We start from the raw sequence: 22,432 nt of genomic DNA, 5'->3' as shown, positions 1-22,432 counted from the left end.
GTTTTCGCGATTTTCCCGCTCCCGCCATAAACCTTCCAATTCATAAAGAGTGTCTGATATCTTTATCGACAGATTACGTAGAAAAAATCACCTTTTGAAATATGATATACACTCTTATGCATATATCCAGTACTATTCAATATGTTTATTGTCCATATACATTGCCAGTTCCATACAAATCTATAACCAAAGTTACAGAGGTGCGAAACATCTCTGATTTTGAAAAAGGATACTCTAATACTCAACAGTCTGCAACCATATACTATAGTGTGTGTACATATCAACAAGAGATTTTTCGGCCTTTTAGTGTAGGGTACTTGCTGAGCCAGTGACAGTCATCGAACGAACAACTCGAAACATTCCTCCTGTGTAGCACCACATCATCAGGGTGAATGAACCGAGGGGACCATGCTGGTGTTCCATCTTCATATGAGTTATGCGTCAGCCTCCTCAGATTAGAGCCATCCAGTTTCACCGTGAAGATATCACCATATGGTTGGAAGTGATGCGGGTTTGAGATCGGTTCTGCGGAGATTCCAGCATAATCAGATGTAAAAACTAAGGATTTACTGTCCGGGCTAAAGACCGGGTGGTTAGTTCTCCCTCCCGTCCCACTTTGGATAAGCTTCTTTAACCCTGTTCCGTTTGGATGGATCAAGAACAGCTCGAAACTACCCGAGCCAGGGTTTTCTCGATCAGATGCAAACGCGATCCATTCACCATCAGGTGACCAGTTACACATTGTGTCGGTCCACGCACCTTCGGTTAGCCTCCATAGACCACCTCTTTCGCCTTTTTCAGCATCCATTATGTAAAGATTTTTGTGACCAGTGCGCCCAGAACGAAACACTATCAGTTTACCATCCGGAGATGGCCATGGGAAAGCATTGTTCTTCCCGTTAGTCGTTAGCCTCCTTACGGAAGAAGACTTGTCAGCTGCATCCACGTCAATGGAGATGATATCGACCGATGTTCTCTCTGTAGCAAACGTTGGACCTGAGCTAGAGTACACGATTCCTGGTCGAACAGGATCCCAAGCTGTCGAAAACGCCATTCCATTGTACACTTCACGCCTCCCTGAACCATCGGGCTTCACCACAAACACACCAGGCATTCTAACGTATGCGATACGATCACCCCCTGGTGAGAAGGATGGAAATGAACCATCGATTCTAAAGAGAGAAAGGTCCTTTGTGGTGCTTTGAATATTCTCTAGGAAGAGCAGAGGACTTCTCCGTCCATTAGCCTCGCCTCTACAACTATGGTATCCGACTCGGGTGGAATCAGGGGACAAGAACGGATTCAAATGATGACTCTCCGGCGCCACCAAACGAGTCAACTCAATAAACTCATTCCTCTTAAGATCAAACAGCTCCACGTGGCGGTAATCCGAGCCAGGTCTCCTCGTCGCCACAGCTATGAACTTATGGTTGTTTGGTGACGTTGCCGGTGTGAAAGCGTGAACTCCCGGTGGGGTGACTCGCCGAATTGTCACTGACTCTGTAGTCAACGGCCCGTTTTCAGGTAAGACCGCTCGGTACACACTGATCCAACCATCCTCCTCGCTTCTTCTATGGAAATACAAAGTCGAGTCATCGACCCAACACGGCCAACCACCGTGCTCCACCACCTTCACTCGGTGAGTCCCATCCCGAGTCAAGAATACATAAATGTCCGTACTTAGCTCTTCAACTTCCCCTGTCCAGCCTCTCTCTCCATAGGAAGCCACCGCCGTAAAATTTCCGGAAGGCGAAACCGCCGGGCTAAAATCAGCTATATCTCTCGGCGTCAACCGTCGGGTTAGCCCTGTTCTCAACTCAGTAGAGTAAACAGCGGTCCAGCTAGTCCTAGGCTTACCTGAGTTCTCGTGAGTTGACACGTATACGAGAAAATCACCACTCAAACTAGGCTTATCTTTAAACGAATTTACCGTCATGCCACTCGGTTGATCGAAGCCGGATAATAAAGGAACTTGGACTCGAGACGGTGCCTCTAACATCGATCGTCGTTTATTTATAGAATCAGAATCGACGCCGTATATTAGATCGTAGTATACGCTAGAAGTACCGTTTCTCTCGGTGACGTAGATGAGATGCAGAGGAGACGAATCTTCTAGTTGAAATAGTGTTTCATCGGGTAGAAGAGAGATGAGCGCCGGAGAAGGAGACGGGAAATAGCCGTTGAAGTTTACCGATGCTCCATCAGTGATGCGGAGCTCACCGGAAACTGACGGTGGTTGAGCCGTGGAGAGGGTGAATATGTCGAATTCGTAGCGTGATCGTCCTAGAGTGGTGAATATGATGGTATCTCCATCACCACCAGCATTAGAATTTTGCTGTTCGGTCGTCGTCGATGAGTGAAGCGGAAGCAGAAGGGATACGAAGAAGAGAATCTGAGCAATATTCATGGCGGATTGGTCTATGGTTAGTCACGATGTTGAGACGATAAACAGAGGTTTATATGGCGGAGGAATATTTCAGAGGGTGGTGTAGGAGATAAGTTGACACCTGGCTACCATTCGTGGAATTTGTACTTGTTAACGTTTCTGACGAAAGTATATTATTTTGTATTATACGAATTATCCACATACAGTATTCAGAAAATAGTGGTTGGTCCATCTAGCATGGGCGATGGTGCACACTACAATCATTGCAACCGTTGATTCTTTTATTTCTAAGATGAAATGTTGGTATTATTATAAAAATTATTGAAAATGTTACAAGGAATATTATTTGTTACGCTACCCCAATACTTTTTTGTTTTGTTTTTGTATAAACTACCCCAATACTTGAAACGATATATCATCTTGACAAGTTACTTACTTCTACTGTTCTACAAAACGAATCATTGCGAAGGAACAACACACATTGACATTGTTGCCCGCTTATTCACTTCCATTTTCCCGGTCGTGTTGGGCGTCTTGAAATCTTCGATAGAGCAGCTAGGCCCAAACCTCTTAGGCCAAGCCACATCACCGGTCGCCTTGATCTTGGGGAACCACATGGGTGGTCCATCTTCCAATGAGTTGTGGGTTAGCCTCGTCAAACCAGAGCCGTCCAAATTCACCATGAAGATCTCACTACTCGGTACGTTGAAATGCGGAGTAGCGATCGGCTCCGCGGAGATTCCAGCATAAATGGAAGTGAACACGATTCTCTTACTGTCGGGACTAAACATCGGATGCATCGATACCCCACCGGTCAAGTTCTGCGCCAGCTTCCTTAAACCGGTTCCATCCGGGTGAATCACGTACAAATTCATCAACAACGTACCGGGGAATTCCCGGTTCGATGCAAACACAATCCAATTACCGTCTGGTGACCAAGTAGCTATCGTGTCGTTCCAGTTTCCGCTGGTTAACCGGAACAAACCATCGGATTCACCTTTCTCTAGATCCATTATGTAAAGGTTTTTGGTACCGGACCGAGCAGAACGGAACACGATACGTTTACCGTCAGGTGATGGCCATGGGAACGCGTTGTTCTGACCGGAGGTTGTGAGTTTCTTAACGGCGGTTGATGGATTTGTTGCATCGACGTTAATAGCGAGAATATCGATTTGAGATTTCCCTGGAGCTAAACCGGGACCTGAGCTTGTGTAGACGATTCCACGTCGAACCGGATCCCAGACTGTTCCAAATCCCATCTGTGGAAGTATCTGACGTAGACCTGAACCGTCTGATTTCACAATGAAAACGCCTTTGAAAGAGAGGAACGCGAATCGATCACCTTCAGGTGAGATTGTCGGGAACGCACCGTCGAATCTGAACAAAGAAAGGTCGTTGGAAGTGGTTCTAATGTTCTGGAGGAGGTTACGAGGAGTTTTCCGACCAGTTGCGTCGCCTCTGCAGGTATGGTATCCCACTCGGGACGAGTCAGGGGAGAGAAACGGGTTAAAGTGATGACTCTTCGGCGATACGAGACGAGTCAACTCGACGAACTCCTTCTTCTTTAAATCAAAGAGCTCCACGTGGCGGATGTCTGATCCTGGCCTCCTTGTAGCCACCGCGATGAAGTCGCTGTTGTTTGGTGACGCGGCGGGTGTGAACGCGTGAAGACCAGGTGGTGTGACTCGTTGAATCGTAACCGATTTGGTGTTAACCGGTCCAGTTTTGGGTAAAATCGCTCTGTACACGCTGATCCAGCCGTCGTCGCTTTTACGGTGGAAATATATAGTCGAATCGTCGACCCAGCTCGGCCACCCACCTTGCTCGACCACTTTGACTCGCTGAGTCCCATCACGAGTCAAAAAAACGTAGATGTCTGAACCGATCGCTTTCTCAATGAAGCTCCAAGTCCAGCCTTTCTCTCCGAACGAAGCCACGGCGGTCCATTTCCCAGACGGAGACACAGCCGGAGAAAAATCAGCGATGCCAGGTGGTGTCAACCGCTTAGTCGACTTAGACTTTAACTCGGTCGAGTAAACGGCAGCCCAACTCGCCATTGGCTTACCCGGGTTCTCATGAGTCGACACGTAGACGAGATACTTGTTACTCAAAACAGGTTTATCTTTCATCGAGTTTACACTCATGCCGTTATGTTGGTTTTCGCCGGAAAATAACGGAACCCGAACTCTAGATCCGGAGTTATCGTTATGAACGACGTCGTAGTTCAAGGTAGGAGTTCCATATCTCTCGGTAACGTAGATGAGATGTACAAGAGACGAGTCTTGTGGTTGAATACGAGAGTTGTTGGGTAGAAGTGAGATAAGCGCCGGTGAAGGAGAAGCGAAATGGCCGTTGAAATTAATGGATGTGCCATCGGTGAGACGGTGCTCATCGGCGGGAGACGGTGGACGTTTGTTTGTGGGGAGGGTGAAGATGTCGAATTCGAAAGTGGGTCTCCCTATCGTCGTGAACAAGATGGTGGAGCCATCCGAAACCTGAGGCTTGCTCGATGAAGCTGAAGCTGGAGATAAACAGAAGAGAGAGATGAGGAAGAAGAGAGTGGAGTTGGTTAGTTTCATGGTTTACTCTTCTTTGTTTTGGGATTATGCAAGTGGGCGGGAACGTTTTATAGGTGAAAGTGATGACGTGGTTGATATTGACACGTAGGTTGACTATTAAATTGGCTTTTGATTTTAGCCATTTGGGGAAGTTACTATTTTTGTTTATTAAATAAAAGAAAAAATCATGCCATGGTTTGGTTTGTTTCCTTTATGTTTTGATAAAAATCTATATTTTCTGTTATCGGTTATGATAATTGATATGATAAAAGCTCTTTTTATTTTTGGAAATGGGAAAATATCAATCTGAATTGAAGGATGAGCATACACTTGAACCATTCCGAGACAGTAGTATCTTGACACTATCTAGATGTAATGATGATTTGAGGCAAATAAAAATCTTGGAATATTGATGGAAAATATATATCATAATTTTTCAATATTGCTATAAATCTGATTTCTAGCGATTTCAATCAAAATTCATACATGCTTAGTTTTATTTAGTTAATTATCTTTTGGGAAAAGAATATAGCAAATGAAATATCACTTTCACAAGTAGTAAAAATGGTAGAAGATATGGCGGATTCTAGTACTTTATTGTTAGTGAAAATTTATTTATCAGTAAATATAGCTGTAGAGTGTATTATCATTTCCTTGTTGGATTATTACTTTTTTTCTAGTTTTATAAATTATGAAGATTTGAGTGTACTTAAATCATACAAAGTTAGTATGTTTTTTTTTTCTAATATTTAATTAATCACATTGAAATAGCGAAGGTACTAAACTATATAGTAATGATAATTATAAAAAACATATAGTTATATATGCTTTACCCCAAGTTTCTAAACATTTCTTCAGGTTACACTGTTTCACACCTATGTGATTTTATAAGTACTATGTGTCGTAATGTCGCTACTGAAAATATATTTTGTTTTGAACAGCTCTGATCTTTAAGAAAATTAAAATATTCCTAGAAGATGCATCTCTCCAATTATTAAGTGTATGGTGCAGCAAAGTCGTAATTGTCTACTTGGTTCCATGGATTCTTATGGGTTGGATAGTATTATCTTCGTATGCTAGTTGTCGTAATTTGGATCCGTCTTGCTATTACTTCTCTTTATGGATGTATTCATATCTCAAGGTTCTTTCAAGTTTTCATCTTAACGAAGTCGGTATTTATTTAGTGTAGAGCTTTGCTTAAACCCAATCATAGCTTGATTTTTATATATTATCGAGTTACAAAGATATATTATCATACTAACCCCAAAACTTTATATATATATCAATATCATATATATATCGAGCTACAAAGCTAATTATGAACCAAAATATTCATATCGATGAAGATACCAACAAAAGCATTTTGTTATTCCATGGAAATGAAATTAACATCAGCGGTTCATCTCGACGCTATAGCTAATTATAATAAGAACATTAAAATATATATAATCTATTGAGGTTTTGGGGCTACACAATATCATCCCCATGATTTTTTTTTCTTTTTTTTTTTTGGTTGAGTGTACAGAAAGATGACAAGTATCACAAGTTATTGCCAATGGAAAAATTAGAGATAAGAAGATTAAAAACAAGAAAAGACAGAAAGAAACTCACAGACAAACTATGTGGCACAAAGACGCAAACAAACAAGCACTAAGTCTCTTCATGTGTCTCTATCTCTTAATCATCCATTGCTAGAAGTAATCAGTCCCGTTTCAGGGTCGATCTCAAGCAAACTTGAAATGGAGGCAGCTAGATCCACGACATATGGGATTATGAGAGCTCCTCTTTGTTGAACTTGTTCCAAGCTTCCTGTACAATGCAAAATCAGTGATGAGGTAAGGTTTGTGGATCTATGAAAGAGACGAGAAACTTAACCGGATTTCTTCAACTTACGAGCATAGTGACACTTTCAACCAATTATTATTTTTGAAACATGTTTCAATGAAGAATCTACCGATATCTATTTGGAGGGAACTAAACCATCAAGATTACTCTGTCAACATTCATCTACATTAGAGTCTAGAAAGAGAGCTGCTCAGATTGATCCACTGAGAAATTACCTTCAAAATGTCAAAAACCTTTTCGGCTATATACTTTTGTTCAAGCGTGGCTCCTTTTTGCTGAACTTTATCGGGATGGACATACAGCGTTGCCTTTCTATATACTTTCTTGACTGCTGACGAAGTGATCAAATCTGTTAGAGAAACGGCCTCCCAACCACATCCGGGCCAGAGTACCTGTCATCGTTCAAACGAAACCGGATATCAGTAAACTCAAGAGGAGCACATGAATGGACAGATGCAACAGAACATTAAATTATATATCATAATTTCAACTCACAATTTGCAAGGAAGATAACAGAGCACGCATGTTTCCTTCTTTTCCAGTAGCCCATCGCCTTATCTCAGAATCAACAGTTTCAGAAATCATCTGAAAGACAAGATTAACAAGAATGCCATCGTTGGTATTGAAACACACCACAAAGAGTCTCTATTTGTAGATTTCAAAAACAAAACCACGAAAGGATATATAACTGTCAAAAACAGTATTATCATAGTGAAGACTAACAAACCTAAAAATGTTCACTGTCCATAAGTAAGTATTATGATAATGAAGATTCAAACATCAATTTCATTGATTCAATGACAAGAAAAGAATTACTCACAGTTCTCTGTTCTTGTTCAATCCGAGATTGATGGTCACGGTTATTCATATCAGCTACAGCTTGTGCCTACATTTTATAAGGCACTGAAATGTGTAAAGTTATCTAGAACCAAAATATACAATCAAGTAAACGCTAAATATTGACAGCAATAATAAGTATATTAGAACTTAAACTAGAAACTGGTAGCAGCAAGCCAGTCAGTTATGACAAGCGCTGATTTTGACATGTTAGCAGGAGATCTAATCAAATAAAGGAAAACCTGATGAAGGCAAAACACATTCTGCAGGGAACTTAACTAAACTTTTGAATGTGAAGGGGTTACTTTCAAGCATAAAAAAATCATCATAGATTTTCACAGCGGCACTAAGCTAAATGAGATATCATCATCAGTTGCAGAGGGAAAAGAATCAAGGGTTGCAGAAGAAGATTTGAAAGAAAACAAAAATAACCACACATACCACACGGCTCTTTGTTCTCTGTTCACGATCCCATCTGGCCTTTCTTCTTTCTTCGGTTTCCCCAGGGATTTCCTCGAATTGTTTAAACATAGGATCCTCTGAAGATAAGGAAACATTTATTAGAAACTAACTCCAAAGTAAGCAATTGCTGGAATATACATGTTTTTACAACATATACCTCCAAAAAGTGCAGAAAAGTCATCCACCAGATTTGCTGGAGGAGGAGGCTTCTTTACACTAGAAACCCCATTAGCCGTCTTTTTTGGCACATTGAATGCTTGCTTGCGAGTTGTCTGTGCATCAGAAAGAAAATAAGGATACACTTATAGAAAACATTTTCTTTCTTATAATAAAATGGAACTTGGCAATATCTCGAAAGTCAATCTTACTTCAGTTGTAGTCCGTGACTTTGGCACACTGCTGGACCGAGGCCCCGCGCTGAAAAAAGAGTCAAGGTCATCTACACCAAATTCTTTTTTCTTTGTTCCAGCATCTTCAGCTTCTCTATATTTACTAGCAGTGTCGGAAGCAGAGGCACTACGTCGCATAGTACCCATAGCAAAGTCTTCAAGTTCGTCTATTGAAGACATTCCTGAACTCTTAACTGTGGAAAGAATTCCTTAACTAGTTAGGGCACAGTGAAGACGGTAAACAAAAACTTTCATTCAACATATATTTAACTCATCAAAGAGATCAACCTCTGTCCACTTTTTGTGTTGGTTTAGGCGGAGGCTTAAGTTTTGATGAAGTCTGTGAAATATTTGATGGTTTTTTCCCCTGAGAACTGACAGAAGCAGCAAATTCTTCAAGTGGATCCACGAACAGACCAGAAGAAGAATGTGCTGCAGACGTAGTTGATTCTAGAACCACAAACGGATCAGCAGCATCAAAGTTCGATGTGGTAGTCTTGCTGAAAAATCAACCAAAAACAAAATATCTCAACAACAGAAAAATTCAAACCATAACACTGAGCAATTTCCTGTACAAAAATATGATCTGATATATCAAATGCCATTCACGAGCCATTAGAACATTCCATACATGACTGACATAAAAATTTCACACAATAAATCGAATGATGTGATGGAAACTAAAACCGAAAGCAAACCTGCTAGTAGTCTGAGTACTTCCACCAAAACCGGGAATCAATCCATCATAACCAGCTGCATTCTTCCCCAAACCCAACAGATCATCGACGGCAGTGGCATATTGCTTTTCAGATGAAGCGAATGAGCCAAACAAATCATCATTCTTAACACCGGAAGAGCTATTCGAACCAGGCATAACACCACCAAACAAGTCATCAGCATCAAAACCCTGAGCCGCGGGAGAAGAAGATTTATTTCCCGAATTCCCAAAATTGGAGAACAACAAATCATCGTTCAAAGAAGACTTGCTATAATTATCGTTCAAAGAGGATTTTGACTTGCTCAACCCAGAGAAAACATCAAAATCGTCAAACCCACTAGAAGAATTCGAACCCTTAATATTAGTAGAGCTCGAGGTAAAGAAAATATCGTCACCATCATACACAGACCCATTACCAGAAAACGAGGTCGATTTCGATTTCCCATTTACACCAGAGGAGGAAGCTGTAGCGAAATTCCAGCTCTGAGCATTGTTGTTATTAGGAGGGTTATTATTACCAGAACGCTTGGAAGCAGCCATCGGAGCAGATTTACCTTGAGGCTTAATCCCGTAACGTTCCGTAAGAACACCAAACTCGTCCATTTCCGCCGATTAATCGATAAAAAAAAAAATTTCACGCTTTCCCTAAAAGTTCAAGCTATGTTAAAAGACACCCCTAATCAGATCGATCCTAGGAAAAAAAACCAAAAAAAATCACGGATCTTTTGTAAAAATGGGGAATTTTAGAATAGGGAAGAGGGTAAATCGGAGGAGAGAAAAATGGACGAGAATCTAGAAAAACAAAATCGGCTCTCTCTCTCTTTCTCTCTCTTTCTAGAAACTGATCCGTGATGAGGTACCGCACCGACGGTGTGGAGAAGACGACGATTGATTAATCTCTCTCAAAAAATGAATGGGTGGGTCAGAGAGACAGGTGGCTTTGCTTTTAAAATTCCCACCTTACCTTTTTTTTCCTACCTTTATATATTTTTCGTAATTATATTTTATTTTTTATCGGAAAATAAATCAACTAAAACGATTCCATTACATTAAATTAATCATTAATCAAGGAAAATAATTCGTTTTAATTAATTATGTATAAGTCATATAGTATATATATATATATTTTGGTGCTTTTGTGATATCTTGATATTACAGCCGCATTCCAGCAATACGATATAATTTTCCAACCTGCCCATCTATTGATGGTGATTAGCGTATTTTATAAAACATCAAAACACAGTTATAAAATATAGAATTTATAACACATTTTTATTTTAATACCATTACAAAAGGGGTTTAGGATAAATTATGTGTATTACAGAACTACCCTCAGGACTAAACGCTGTGTTAGTTTTAGTGTAAAACGTCGTCGGATAAACTCAGCTGTTCAGTGAATCATCAGAGGTGATGGAGGCACCGGAGTGTCCGGTATGTCTACAGTCGTACGACGGCGAGTGCTCAGTTCCGCGTGTGCTCGCCTGCGGACACACGGCTTGCGAAGAGTGCTTAACGAATCTTCCCAAGAAGTTTCCGGATACGATCCGATGTCCTGCGTGCACTGTTCTCGTCAAGTTTCCTCTTCAAGGACCATCAGCTCTCCCCAAAAACATCGATCTTCTCAGATTATTCCCTTCTGTTTCTCAGATTAAGCTCGAATCTGGTCGGAATTTTAAAAAACCTGTTGAATTTGTCACTCGATCATGGTCTGACGACTTTTACGCCACTTGGAAGGATCGGATCCTAGTGCACGACGCCGTCTCCGTAGAAAATGGTGAGGGTGAAATTAGTGATCTTGCTTCATCTTCGCGTTTATTTGGAAGTCTGAAGAATGATTCGAAGGTGAGTCTTTTACGGGTTGCTTCGTTCGAGCTTGATGATTGTGATTCTGTCCTCAAGTATAGTTATGTCCAGAGGATGATGAGTTGTCTGTGGGGGTTGAAAGATGAGGAGAGAGATGAGCTTGAAAAGATCATCTCTATTATGCAGAGAGGTGTTTCTAAAGTTTTTGGCTTGTGGGGTGACTTGAAGAATGGGGTTTTGTATTTAGTGGGTGAGAAGCTTATTGAATTTCCGTGGGAAGAATTCGATAGTCTCACTGACGATGATGCTTCACGTTTAGGAATAGTTGGTATGCAAATATGTGAGGCACTTCTCAATCTGCACAAGGAAGGGGTGATCTCAGGCTGTTTGAGCGTTTCCTGTGTGAAGTTTGACGAATTTGAGAATGCTTATGTTGACTTGATTGAGTTGATGGAAACTGGTAGGAATGTGTGTCGCATTATCGCTGAAGAAACTAAGTCTTTGAGAAAACCAGTTGATGCTTCGGAAATGGATTCGCTTTTGGTTGGATTACTACAGAAGGGGATTTTTATGAGCTCAGAGTTTTTGTTTGAATTGTTGAAAGAACAGAATATGTTGGTAAAAAATGACAGCTCAAAATCTCTGGTTTCATATAGTGCTGATGTTTGGCCAGTTTGTTTTCTTCTCCTTAAGCTTCGTCTTGGAAACCGGTTTACCAAGGAGCTGATTGAAAGTGTGGATGCAAAAGGACGTGAAGAGAGTATTGAGGATCTCTTGGTGCTCTACACAGGTATTACGGAGAAACTTTGTTTGGAATCTGAACTCCAAGGGAAGTTTAAATTGATGGTTGAAATTCTTCGTCAATGTTGCTGTATTGATCCTCAGGCTCGTCCAGTTTTGACTGATCTATGGAAATGCAACAGGGACCTAGTCATGAATCCTAGGTTTAATTCTATGCGTGGATTGCATAAGAAGATTCCTGGGAAAAGGAAAGAGTTCTGTTTGGCTCTAAGTGAATTATGTCACCTGGTAGAAGTGGAATCAAAAGAATTGGAAGAAGCGTCGCCTGGAATGAAAACTGGTGGAAAAGCAGAGGAGGGTAAGGTTGACATAGATTTTCTTGGGAGACTTTCAGAAGGAAAGGTTAAATCTAAAGACATTCGGGGACACCAAGACTCTGTCACGGCTCTAGCGGTTGGAGGTACACCTTTTTCTAATATGGTGTACTGTTTTATAAACTGTACCAATTTTATAATACTCAATTTTCCTTCCAAGAGTATTATTTTAATGATACATCTTCATGTCCCTTTTCTCTGTATAGGTGGGTTTCTGTTCAGCTCCTCATATGATAAAACAATCCTTATATGGTCTCTGAAGGTACAGATTCAATCATGATTTCATATATAAAGTTAGTGATAGATTCTTTATAGATTTTTGTTCAAGGTTTTTTTAGCTCGGTAACAGTTCTCTTATAGTTGTAGAATCAAGGTTTCTACAACTTACTTTTCTCCTTATCAGGAGTAGTAACAATCGCTAATTCTAGCTCATGTATAACATTCTATATGCAGGACTTCTCCCATGTGCATACATTTAAAGGTCATCAGGATAAAGTAATGGCTGTGATACACATCGAGGGAGCAAAACCAGTATGTATCAGTGGTGACGGTGGAGGAGGTATCTTTGTATGGAGCACCACTGTCCCTATGGAAGATCAGCCTCTAAGAAAGTGGTACGAGCCAAAAGACTGGCGATATACTGGCATTCATGCATTGGCATACTCAGAATACGGGCATGTGTATAGTGGCAGTGGAGATAACACTATCAAAGCTTGGTCATTGCAAGTAAGTAATTTTCCTTTACAGTTGTAAAGCTTTTCTTGATAAATTTTCCTTTATAAATTGAAGATGATTGTTGTCACAGGATGGAAGCCTGGTTTGTACTATGAGTGGTCATAAATCTGTAGTCTCAACGCTTGTTGTACTAAATGGAGTACTATACAGCGGAAGTTGGGATGGAACCGTTAGATTGTGGAGTCTAAGTGACCACAGTTTGTTGACAGTGTTGGGGGAAGAGACTCCAGGTATTGTGAGATCTATTCTGTCTCTAGCTGCAGACGATCAAACCTTAGTGGCAGCTTATCAAAACGGAGATATACAGGTTTTAAATTTGTCCTTAAAAAACACTTTAGCTTGACTTGCTTCATTTCAATCTTATTCTCGGTCTCTAGACCTAGGCTCTTATATGATTCTTTCATCAGATATGGAGGGATGATACTTTGATGAAGTCTACAAAAATACAGATTGGTGCAATTCTCAGCATTGTCGTGAACGGTAAATGGCTATTCACTGGAGGTTGGGACAAAACCATCAATGTACAGGTAATCCACTAGTTTGTATACCCGAGCTAATGACGAATAATCCACAGATCTTACTGGAAAAAGAAAATCAAGAATTTACCCACTATCTGATGCCGGATGATTCTCCTAAGTCCTAACATTGGTTTCCGAACACCGGTTTGTAGGAATTGTCAGGAGATGAGATATCACTAGACTGTACTCACGTTGGATCAATCCCATGTGCATCAGTAATCACATCTTTGTCATATTGTGAAGGCAAGCTCTTTGCAGGGTTTGCAGATAAAACCATTAAGGTGATTAGTCCAAATTGTCTGCATTTTTCTTTTCTTTTTTTTGCATTCATGGTTTGTGACGAGATAAGTTTTGTCTCCTTTTTACAGGTATACTATTGTGGATGCTAACAAAAACTACAATTTTCTCGTGAAGTTTCATTCTTCCATAAGTTAGTTTTCTCCATAGATGCTGTGTATATCTAAAAAAAAATCATGTGTATATGAATCTTTTCGTCCCATCTGTATATATGTGATTCACAAATTTGCAAATACGTTGATATTAAATCAAATACAAGAAAAGATAATTTCTTAAGCTGAGTGACATATTGCAAGGGTCTAAAATAATCAGGGACTTAAAGTGAAATATTTATTCAAGAGAAATAAAAATAATTCTTTTATATATTGGGGCCAATCAATTTAGCGCCACCGTAACGAAGGCAAAAACATTTGGAGTGAAACAAAGAACGAGAAAGGAGACACTCTTCAGAGGCTGGAACCACCACAACGAGAAAGTGGCTATAACAAAGCAATATTTGTATAATGGGTTCTGTTTCGAATTTTGTGAGCCCTAATACATGCCAGCCAACCCCTTGCCTCTTGTCTCGAAGTAATCAGTCTCCATGGACAAAACCCGTATCTGGTGTTTTGTTCCCTCGGTCTTTCATGCCGATTCAGAGGTGTCACCTTGTTCGAAGAAGCTGTGTCGTCTCTGCTTCCCTAATGGTATGATGTGCGTCAACACTCTTAGTTCTGTAGTACGATAAACTCTGTCAGTACTTGACGCACACCAAATGTTCGATCATTTGTCTCGTCTGTATCTTTTAGCTGTTTCTCGTGTCTCTTTTCTCTCATGGAAATTATTGTGTATGTGTGATCACTAAAATACTTTCTCTGCGCTTGGGATGTGAATTTTTCTTTCTCGAGATTCTCAGTGGTATTTTACTTATCCTCATGTTTTATTTACTTATTTTCGTTTTCTTCCATATTTTAGGGGAATTTGGGTCGTATGAAGAGGAATATACAAGATTTTACGAGCATGAATTATTGGGTTGTGCGGGACTACTATCGTCTTGTGCAGTCTGTCAATTCCCTTGAACCACAAATTCAAAGCCTTTCCGATGAACAGGTTTGACTTATCATGCATGAGAGATTTTTATTTCTTGATATGATTCTTTAATGTATTTTAACTTTTGTTTGTTTTCCTCCTTAAGCTGAAAGCTAAAACTGCTGAATTCCGAGAAAGATTAATGCGAGGGGACTCCCTAGCAGATATGCAAGCTGGTTTGCTCAAAATCTTACTTGTTAATACTTTTCTCTTGAGAATATACATTTTTAATACAGCTATGCAATTACTTTCTTACTTTTGTTTGTTTGTTTTTCCCTGTCTAGAAGCATTTGCCGTTGTCCGAGAAGCTGCAAAGAGAACGATTGGAATGCGTCATTTTGACGTGCAGGTCTGTCGATATCTGTACTCTCAAATTCTAATTCATGCTATTTATTGGGGGTGCATTTCTATTATCTTGAAGAGAGATTTTGGGTATAAACGTTTTAAGTTGCTGCTTCAGATAATTGGCGGAGGAGTGCTTCATGATGGATCTATTGCGGAGATGAAGACAGGTGAAGGGAAAACACTAGTCTCCACCTTAGCTGCATATCTTAATGCATTAACTGGTGAGGGCGTTCATGGTATGTTATTTACTCTCTCTGGCTACTTACTACTTGATAATTGCTAAAATTTTGAGGAAGGCAAGTGAGATATATGGCCTGGTTTCCACAATTTTCCCACATATTGTTTGAAAATGATATACCTATAAAGAATATATCATCTAACATCTAGCTAACACTGTTGGTGTTGATTTTCTATTTGCAGTGGTTACTGTGAATGATTACCTGGCCCAGCGTGATGCTGAATGGATGGGTCGTGTTCACCGCTTCTTAGGCCTTTCAGTTGGTCTCATTCAGGTAGGTTCCACGGGTACTATTTGCATCTTACCTTTTAGATTTTCAAGTAGCAATGTTATGGCATTTCACTCTAAAACGGATTCAATAATTAGAGAGGAATGAAAGCTGAAGAGAGAAAATTCAACTATAGCTGTGATATAACATACACCAATAACTCGGTAAGTATTTCATCCATACTGTATCTTCTACTTGGATTAGATTTTTTTTTCATCTCTCAACTCTTTCTACCAACATTTTTGCATACCTCAGGAGCTTGGATTTGATTATCTACGAGATAACCTTACTTCAAACCGTGAACAACTTGTTATGAGATGGTAGATCCCATATATATTTTCATTCCTTATTTTGGTTCAATAGTGACAATTTATGATGCACAGGCCAAAACCATTTCACTTTGCGATAGTAGATGAAGTGGACTCAGTCCTCATTGATGAAGGCAGAAACCCTTTGCTGATAAGTGGTGAGGTAATGCAGTTCATTCTGATAAGCTTAGAAATTTATTATTCTTGGAGATTCAGGCATTTGAATTATATTTAAAATATAGTTAAGAATGGTAGATGCAGCAGAGAAATAAAAAAAAATAACTTCCGGACACAATTTCACCGATGATGGGTCCTTTCTGTTGTACTTTTTTTCATAGGCTAATGAAAATGCCGCAAGATATCCAGTTGCTGCTAAAGTGGCTGAACTTCTCGTAAAGGATATTGTGAGTCTTTTCGTTTCCTTTTCAGTTGTTTTATTGCGAGCATTTAATTTTTAATTGAGGAAGTGGATTCCTAAAATGATATTTAAAAATCTTGTTAATAGCATTACAAAGCTGAACTGAAAGAAAACTCAGTGGAACTCACTGAAGAAGGTATATCTCTTGCTGAAATGGCTCTTGAGACGGCTGATTTATGGGACGAAAATGATCCATGGGCAAGGTATGTCCTTGTTACTATTGCTGATATTCTCAGTGCTTCCATATCGTTATGTAGAACTTCGGTGGTTGGCTTTCGGTAGTATGACTTCTAAGATTTAGCTGTCATAGTTTATATGTTTGGCCAGTTATTGATGAAGAAATGGGGTAAAAATGCTGTACAGTTGTTGCTCGTAAATGGCTTATGGTTGAATACAGAATGGCAGGCTACCATTTTCTTACATAAAATAATGCTGAATATCTTAGAAGACAGCCTAATCTTGATTATTAGGGCATCCGCTTATAATATTTTATAAAATTTTCCAGTAAGAAACTGTTTCGGATCTGTTTTCATATTCACAATCCTATCATGTTCTTACAGATAGTAGTCTTTTTCCTGTTTCGAAATAAGTGTGTTCTCATATTTAATGCAAAGCTTCAGTGCTGTTTTTCGGATCCCTGTTTATTGAATATTTTGATTATTGCAGGTTTGTTATGAATGCTTTAAAAGCTAAAGAATTTTACAAGCGGGATGTCCAATATATTGTGAGAGATGGGAAAGCACTTATAATCAATGAGGTACAAGTAGATTTGGCATAAATTGTATTCAATTTTTCATGTTATAAATTGACATGAGGTAGCTAGTAATTGTTATGTAGTTTCATTTGTATCTTATTTTATTTAAGAAAGTATGAGGATTTGAGTAAATAAAGGATTTCATTTTTTTTTTCAGTTGACTGGAAGAGTTGAAGATAAAAGGAGATGGTCTGAAGGAATTCACCAGGCTGTCGAGGCTAAAGAAGGTCTAGAGATTCAGGTCTGTCACCCGGACGCATAAGTTGTAAATTTGTAATGTAAAAATTATGCTTCAAAAACTTTCATGTTCATGACGGTAACTCTTTGATCGCAGGCTGATTCGATTGTTGTGGCTCAAATTACCTATCAGTCACTTTTTAAACTCTATCCAAAGCTCTCTGGGATGACTGGGACAGCAAAAACAGAAGTATGTACATGGGGATACACTTGACCCACCTTCTTAAATTGTTTCATTCGTATCATGTTCTTGACTTCACAAAGTAGTTTGAGACACGTGTTTTTTCACCTTCTTGTAGGAAAAAGAGTTTTTGAAAATGTTTCAAATACCTGTTATTGAAGTTCCTACAAATTTGTCAAATATTCGAATCGATCTACCAATACAAGCTTTCGCGGTAAGCATCCTTAAAACTAGATTTCTGTTTGCAACTTTCGTCTCATTGCTAATATTTAGATAAAGTGTGCCTTCTCGTTCATCCATCTGGTATGATGCATGCTAGACTGCTCGGGGTAAATGGGAACATGTTCGTCGAGAAGTTGAAGATATGTTTGGGCAAGGTCGACCTGTTTTAGTAGGAACAACAAGGTAGCTCCATGTGACTAAACCGGTTTTTGTAAAACCATTTCAGGATCTTTTGCATGCATAGACTTAGGCATATTTATTCAGGATTTCAGAATATATCTCTATGTCCTGATGTCAATAAAAAGAAGAAAATACAGAAGAAAGATTCAGTTCCTCTTTTCTTCGATATTCTTAAAACATTGACACATGTACGTACATGTTGAATTTCTTTATCGAGTGTGGTTTATGTTGTCAGAACTTATAATTAACCAAGGAGGACTACATAAGAAGATGTACTTTTAAAATACATTATTTTTTCTTATATAACAAGTTAGCGTCATTCTGCAGTGTAGAGAATTCTGAATATTTATCCGAACTGCTGAAAGAATGGGGTATACCTCACAATGTCCTCAATGCCCGACCCAAGGTGATACTGAAACTCGTCCCTCTTCATAGTAAAAGCAACATCGTTCAAATGATGTCAGCTATTTCTAATATTATGTTTGTTTCTTCATTCAGTATGCTGCCAGGGAAGCTGATTTTATAGCCCAAGCAGGAAGGAAATATGCCATCACCATTTCTACAAATATGGCTGGTAGGGGAACTGACATTATTCTGGGAGGAAATCCGAAGGTATATTGGCTAACTCCTTTGTTTTTACAAGATGTTCTTCTGACCTGCAGTTGATTGTCTTCGTGGAGCTTCTAGCTGTGTATTTTTTTTTTTTTTTTTTTTTTTTTTGTGCTGCTCAACATGCACCTGCTTTGCTTGTGGATTTAATCTTTCAGATGCTTGCAAGGGAAATTATAGAAGATAGCATCCTTTCATATCTTACGACTGAAATTTTGGCTGATAATCTTGACGATAATGAGTTATCACAGAAGGTATTACTTGCAAAAGATTCATATTGTGATGTCATATTAAGAATAAAGATCAGAAGATCATTTATCCTATTCTTCTGTCCCATTGTAAAATAATTGGACTGTCCTGTGAATCGTCTCAGGTATTGTCAAAAATAAAAGTGGGACCATCATCATTAGCTTTACTAGCCAGAGCTGCACTTATGGGTTTGCCTCTTCTCTTCCAACACTTATTTTATGAACTTGTGCACACACTCTGTGGATTATGTTTGATGTTTAGTTTCTTCGTTGGAATCAATTGACTCAGCAAAATATGTTGGCAAAAGTGAAAGTAAAAGCTGGACAAGGAAACAGGCAAAGTCTGTGATTACAGAATCGTTGGAGAAAAGCCAGACTATGGATCCTGTGAAACTGCAGAATCTTGTCAACGAGCAGTCAGAAATGTACCCATTAGGCCCTGCAATTGCTCTGGCTTATCTGTCCGTCTTAAAGGACTGTGAGGCCCATTGCCTGCATGAAGGGTCTGAAGTGAAGAGGCTTGGAGGCCTTCATGTGATTGGGACATCTTTGCATGAGTCTCGGAGGATTGATAACCAGGTAAGCTACTAGTTCTGCTGTGTCTGTCTGGATGCTACTTGTTTGAATCATATGTGCTGATTTAAATATTAGTTTTAGGTACTTAAGCAAAATCTTTCCTAACCTTTCATTTCCACTATATTGTATTGACTTGCGAACCTTTATAAATATGTTTCCCGGGTTACTATCCAGAAAAGTAGTATGATGAGAAAATAAGTACATAATCATTGTTCTTTTTATGAGGGAAATACAGTATTATAATTTTATTGTAAAGATGATAGAGACCTTGCATCCAAAACTTCCTATTATCTTTTATAGCTTCGGGGCCGAGCTGGAAGGCAAGGGGATCCAGGATCCACGCGGTTTATGGTAAGGTAATCACATCAATTATTCTCCTGAACTGGAAACCTCTCTGTATTAACAAAGTTACTTACACAAAAGACTTTAATGCTTTGATATTATGAATTTTGCATCAATCTGTTTTTTTTTTTGGGAATTTACCAGCCTTTTCTATACAACATGCTTAAGTTAATATTACCGTTAATTTGCTTCAGCTTGCAAGATGAGATGTTCCAGAAGTTTAATTTTGATACTGAGTGGGCTGTGAGACTTATATCAAAGATTACAAACGATGAAGATTTACCAATTGAAGGTGACACAATAGTGAAACAGGTAAGTAGTTCATTGTTTTATTTTCTTTCTAGTTCCTCATTGGTTATCCTTAGCAAAATTGTGTATTTCTGCTAACCTGGCTCATCTCGTACGGCATTGTAGCTTCTAGCTCTCCAAATTAATGCAGAGAAATACTTCTTTGGTATAAGAAAAAGCCTGGTCGAGTTTGATGAAGTGCTAGAGGTACCAGTTTTGCCAATTATTTTTACTGGATCGGCATCTTAACAATGTGGAAATATAATTTCTAATACCATGATTATAAGTTTGAAAAACTAAAGCTGTTTTCTCTTTACTTTGTAGCACACTTTTTCGTTTTTTCATTCCTAGTATACTATAATTGTCTCCCAGACGATGCTATCGGTTCACCAATTTAAGTTTGTATTATTTGTAGTTCATAGCATACATGGTTCTATTTAGAGGTTTATAATTTTTGTGAGATACACCGCTATCTAAATCAACCATTTTATTTTCTTCTTCTTTAGGTTCAAAGGAAGCATGTCTATGATCTAAGGCAACTACTTTTGACGGGAGAAAACGAAAGTTGCTCCCAACATATATTCCAGTAAGCACCACACTTGCGGTTACCTTTGTTTTGTCCATGTGAAAGAAATCCATGGACATTTAAAGTTTAGCAAGTGTTTCATGTACATTGTTTTTCAACCCCTGACTCTTGGGTTTGAGATCTCACTGAGTTAGCTTCATTATTGTCATTTCTCAGATATATGCAAGCTGTTGTAGATGAAATCGTCGTTGGAAATTCTAATCCACAGAAGGTAAATAAAACACTTATCCAGTAAAATCTGCCAAATTGGAATCATTGCATGCATTTTTCTCTAAAAAGAGTATATTGTCAACTTTTGCTGTAATGTTCATATCTTAATATTTGATCTCTTGTGGTAGCATCCAAGATACTGGAGCTTAGCCAAGTTATTGAAAGAGTTTATGGCTATTACAGGAAGCCTACTGGATGGTAAGCTTGTTTCTTTGTTTTCCATTTATTGCATAAATCTTGCTTCTTGAGAAAAAATACCCCTCTCTCTCTCATGAGATCTAACAATAAGCTCTATCAGATTCATTTTCTGGAGTCACAGAAGTAACCATGTTACAGTCCCTTGAAAACCTGCATGAGACTAGTTCAATAGATATGGAAGACTTTTACCTTCCGCACTTGCCAAAACCTCCAAACGTTTTCAGGGGAATTCGCAGAAAGAATTCTTCTCTACGACGTTGGCTCGATATCTGCTCTGATGACTTGACGGGGTGAGTACTAAAAGTAATTACATCTTTGTTTATATTGTGTGGACCTGTGTATATTGAGAAAGACCATGTGTTTAACTCTTTAAGAATATCGTCTGTAGGAGTGGGAGGTACCGAACATCAATTAATCTTCTCCGTAAGTTCCTCGGTGATTATTTGATTGCCTCATACTTGACTGTTGTTCAAGAATCTGGCTTTGATGATGGATACATAAAAGAAATAGAGGTACATGTTTATTTATCTCTCTGCGTCTATACACATGATTGACAGTATAAAGTCTCTCTGCATATATACACATGATTGACAGTACAAAGTCTGATCGATTTTACTTTCTTGGAAATAGAGAGCAGTTCTATTAAAGACATTGGATTGCTATTGGAGAGATCATCTTGTGAACATGAATAAACTCAGCTCAGCGGTAAGGACAGTGATCCTAATCTGTTTTTTGTTTGTTTCTTCCGGTTTCTATCTGTCTGATACTCATGTTAAACCTCAATGTCAACAGGTGAATGTCAGAAGTTTTGCGCATAGAAACCCTCTCGAAGAATATAAGATTGATGGATGTCGGTTTTTCATCTCAATGCTAAGTGCAACCAGAAGGCTAACCATAGAATCAATATTGCAGTACTGGTCATCGCCAATGGATTCCCAAGAATTATTCATATCATAAGACTCGACGTTTTAGGCTGAGGTACCCATTAATGCTCAAGTTTGAATTCCATCATGCTTTAAAATTGAAACTAAATGTGATGTGGACGTTAGAAATAATGATCAACATCTATCAGTGTGCTTCATTCCCCATGTTCCAGATAACACTGATATCTTAACAACTTCTTGTCTTCTTCTGCATTTCGCTCCCTACATATACTAATGAGAACTCTTGTCTCTCACAGGTATTTAACCAGACGAAATTTCACATCGGTAAAACACACTGAACAGTCTGGTCTGTGTAAGTAGACCAAAGTTTGGAAGACCAAGCCGAACACTGAACCTAATGGTTATGGAGTGGCGTACCGGGTAGATGCACACTCTTGTTTTCTTGATGATAGGAAAGTGAGTGTAAAGTATCACTGTATATTGTCGATCATTGTGATGTAAATTTTATTATCACAGAGAAGTATTTATCTGCCATATCACAACATGATGCGTATAATATGATTGATTGCTCGTTGAAACGTTTGGCGAAGACGCAGAAAGCATAATAAG

General features: G+C 39.0%; 5 protein-coding genes across 8 annotated transcripts; 2 read left to right on the top strand and 3 right to left on the bottom strand.

The window, feature by feature from the left end:
• Positions 1 to 78: 78 nt before the first annotated feature.
• On the bottom strand, positions 79 to 2,497 carry LOC17899725. Its single transcript, XM_006304604.2, has one exon. It carries the CDS (start codon positions 2,405 to 2,407, stop codon positions 281 to 283), a length of 2,127 nt encoding a protein of 708 aa, XP_006304666.1. The 5' UTR covers positions 2,408 to 2,497; the 3' UTR covers positions 79 to 280.
• A 149-nt stretch (positions 2,498 to 2,646) lies between these two features.
• On the bottom strand, positions 2,647 to 5,148 carry LOC111832607. The gene has a single exon (XM_023790007.1). The coding sequence runs from the start codon at positions 4,963 to 4,965 to the stop codon at positions 2,845 to 2,847; it is 2,121 nt and encodes a 706-aa protein (XP_023645775.1). The 5' UTR covers positions 4,966 to 5,148; the 3' UTR covers positions 2,647 to 2,844.
• Positions 5,149 to 6,285: 1,137 nt separating this feature from the next.
• LOC17897355 (auxilin-related protein 2) lies at positions 6,286 to 10,103 on the bottom strand. Of its 2 annotated transcripts, XM_006307127.2 has the most exons (9): positions 9,176 to 10,101; positions 8,766 to 8,977; positions 8,457 to 8,671; positions 8,246 to 8,360; positions 8,068 to 8,165; positions 7,610 to 7,675; positions 7,285 to 7,374; positions 7,005 to 7,181; positions 6,286 to 6,753 (listed from the first exon to the last, which is right to left on the bottom strand). In XM_006307127.2, the coding sequence occupies exons 1-9, from the start codon at positions 9,796 to 9,798 to the stop codon at positions 6,715 to 6,717; spliced, it is 1,635 nt and encodes a 544-aa protein (XP_006307189.1). In that variant the 5' UTR covers positions 9,799 to 10,101; the 3' UTR covers positions 6,286 to 6,714. The 2 variants fall into 2 exon arrangements, with proteins under 2 accessions (XP_006307189.1, XP_023645501.1); XM_023789733.1 differs by lacking the exon at positions 7,610 to 7,675 and having other exon boundaries at positions 9,176 to 10,103.
• A 384-nt stretch (positions 10,104 to 10,487) lies between these two features.
• LOC111832495 lies at positions 10,488 to 13,950 on the top strand. Its single transcript, XM_023789066.1, has 7 exons — positions 10,488 to 12,199; positions 12,320 to 12,375; positions 12,567 to 12,839; positions 12,919 to 13,155; positions 13,256 to 13,375; positions 13,519 to 13,647; positions 13,735 to 13,950. The coding sequence occupies exons 1-7, from the start codon at positions 10,606 to 10,608 to the stop codon at positions 13,753 to 13,755; spliced, it is 2,430 nt and encodes an 809-aa protein (XP_023644834.1). The 5' UTR covers positions 10,488 to 10,605; the 3' UTR covers positions 13,756 to 13,950.
• Positions 13,951 to 14,064: 114 nt separating this feature from the next.
• Positions 14,065 to 22,401, top strand: LOC17899134 (protein translocase subunit SECA2, chloroplastic). Of its 3 annotated transcripts, XM_023789063.1 has the most exons (32): positions 14,067 to 14,349; positions 14,618 to 14,752; positions 14,838 to 14,907; positions 15,016 to 15,080; positions 15,192 to 15,312; positions 15,497 to 15,588; positions 15,681 to 15,746; positions 15,838 to 15,902; positions 15,966 to 16,053; positions 16,229 to 16,294; positions 16,396 to 16,511; positions 16,975 to 17,065; positions 17,220 to 17,303; positions 17,397 to 17,489; positions 17,599 to 17,694; positions 17,800 to 17,885; positions 18,210 to 18,288; positions 18,381 to 18,494; positions 18,650 to 18,745; positions 18,865 to 18,928; positions 19,029 to 19,318; positions 19,616 to 19,671; positions 19,852 to 19,969; positions 20,072 to 20,152; positions 20,452 to 20,531; positions 20,688 to 20,742; positions 20,870 to 20,939; positions 21,040 to 21,229; positions 21,328 to 21,451; positions 21,570 to 21,644; positions 21,732 to 21,917; positions 22,120 to 22,401. In XM_023789063.1, exons 1-31 carry the CDS (start codon positions 14,167 to 14,169, stop codon positions 21,894 to 21,896), a joined length of 3,174 nt encoding a protein of 1,057 aa, XP_023644831.1. In that variant the 5' UTR covers positions 14,067 to 14,166; the 3' UTR covers positions 21,897 to 21,917; positions 22,120 to 22,401. The 3 variants fall into 3 exon arrangements, with proteins under 3 accessions (XP_023644833.1, XP_023644831.1, XP_023644832.1); XM_023789064.1 differs by lacking the exon at positions 15,681 to 15,746; XM_023789065.1 differs by lacking the exons at positions 21,328 to 21,451; positions 21,570 to 21,644; positions 21,732 to 21,917; positions 22,120 to 22,401 and having other exon boundaries at positions 14,065 to 14,349; positions 20,925 to 20,939; positions 21,040 to 21,170.
• The last annotated feature ends 31 nt before the right edge of the window (positions 22,402 to 22,432 follow it).

This window comes from Capsella rubella, unplaced genomic scaffold, assembly GCF_000375325.1.
Source record: "Capsella rubella cultivar Monte Gargano unplaced genomic scaffold, Caprub1_0 scaffold_1, whole genome shotgun sequence".
In the NCBI taxonomy this organism is placed as follows: Eukaryota; Viridiplantae; Streptophyta; class Magnoliopsida; order Brassicales; family Brassicaceae; genus Capsella; species Capsella rubella.
This window is presented reverse-complemented; position numbering and strand designations above follow the sequence as displayed.

Coding starts and splice junctions, on each gene's coding strand:
- LOC17899725 (XM_006304604.2), bottom strand. CDS start 2,407: ATGAATATTGCTCAGATTCTCTTCTTCGTATCCCTTCTGCTTCCGCTT.
- LOC111832607 (XM_023790007.1), bottom strand. CDS start 4,965: ATGAAACTAACCAACTCCACTCTCTTCTTCCTCATCTCTCTCTTCTGT.
- LOC17897355 (XM_006307127.2), bottom strand. CDS start 9,798: ATGGACGAGTTTGGTGTTCTTACGGAACGTTACGGGATTAAGCCTCAA. Junction 8,672..8,765: donor AACACAAAAAGTGGACAGAG/GTTGATCTCTTT, acceptor TTCTTTCCACAG/TTAAGAGTTCAGGAATGTCT. Junction 8,166..8,245: donor CTTTTCTGCACTTTTTGGAG/GTATATGTTGTA, acceptor CCTTATCTTCAG/AGGATCCTATGTTTAAACAA.
- LOC111832495 (XM_023789066.1), top strand. CDS start 10,606: ATGGAGGCACCGGAGTGTCCGGTATGTCTACAGTCGTACGACGGCGAG. Junction 12,200..12,319: donor CACGGCTCTAGCGGTTGGAG/GTACACCTTTTT, acceptor TTCTCTGTATAG/GTGGGTTTCTGTTCAGCTCC. Junction 12,376..12,566: donor TCCTTATATGGTCTCTGAAG/GTACAGATTCAA, acceptor TTCTATATGCAG/GACTTCTCCCATGTGCATAC.
- LOC17899134 (XM_023789063.1), top strand. CDS start 14,167: ATGGGTTCTGTTTCGAATTTTGTGAGCCCTAATACATGCCAGCCAACC. Junction 17,304..17,396: donor AAGAAGGTCTAGAGATTCAG/GTCTGTCACCCG, acceptor CTTTGATCGCAG/GCTGATTCGATTGTTGTGGC. Junction 19,672..19,851: donor TCCACGCGGTTTATGGTAAG/GTAATCACATCA, acceptor AATTTGCTTCAG/CTTGCAAGATGAGATGTTCC.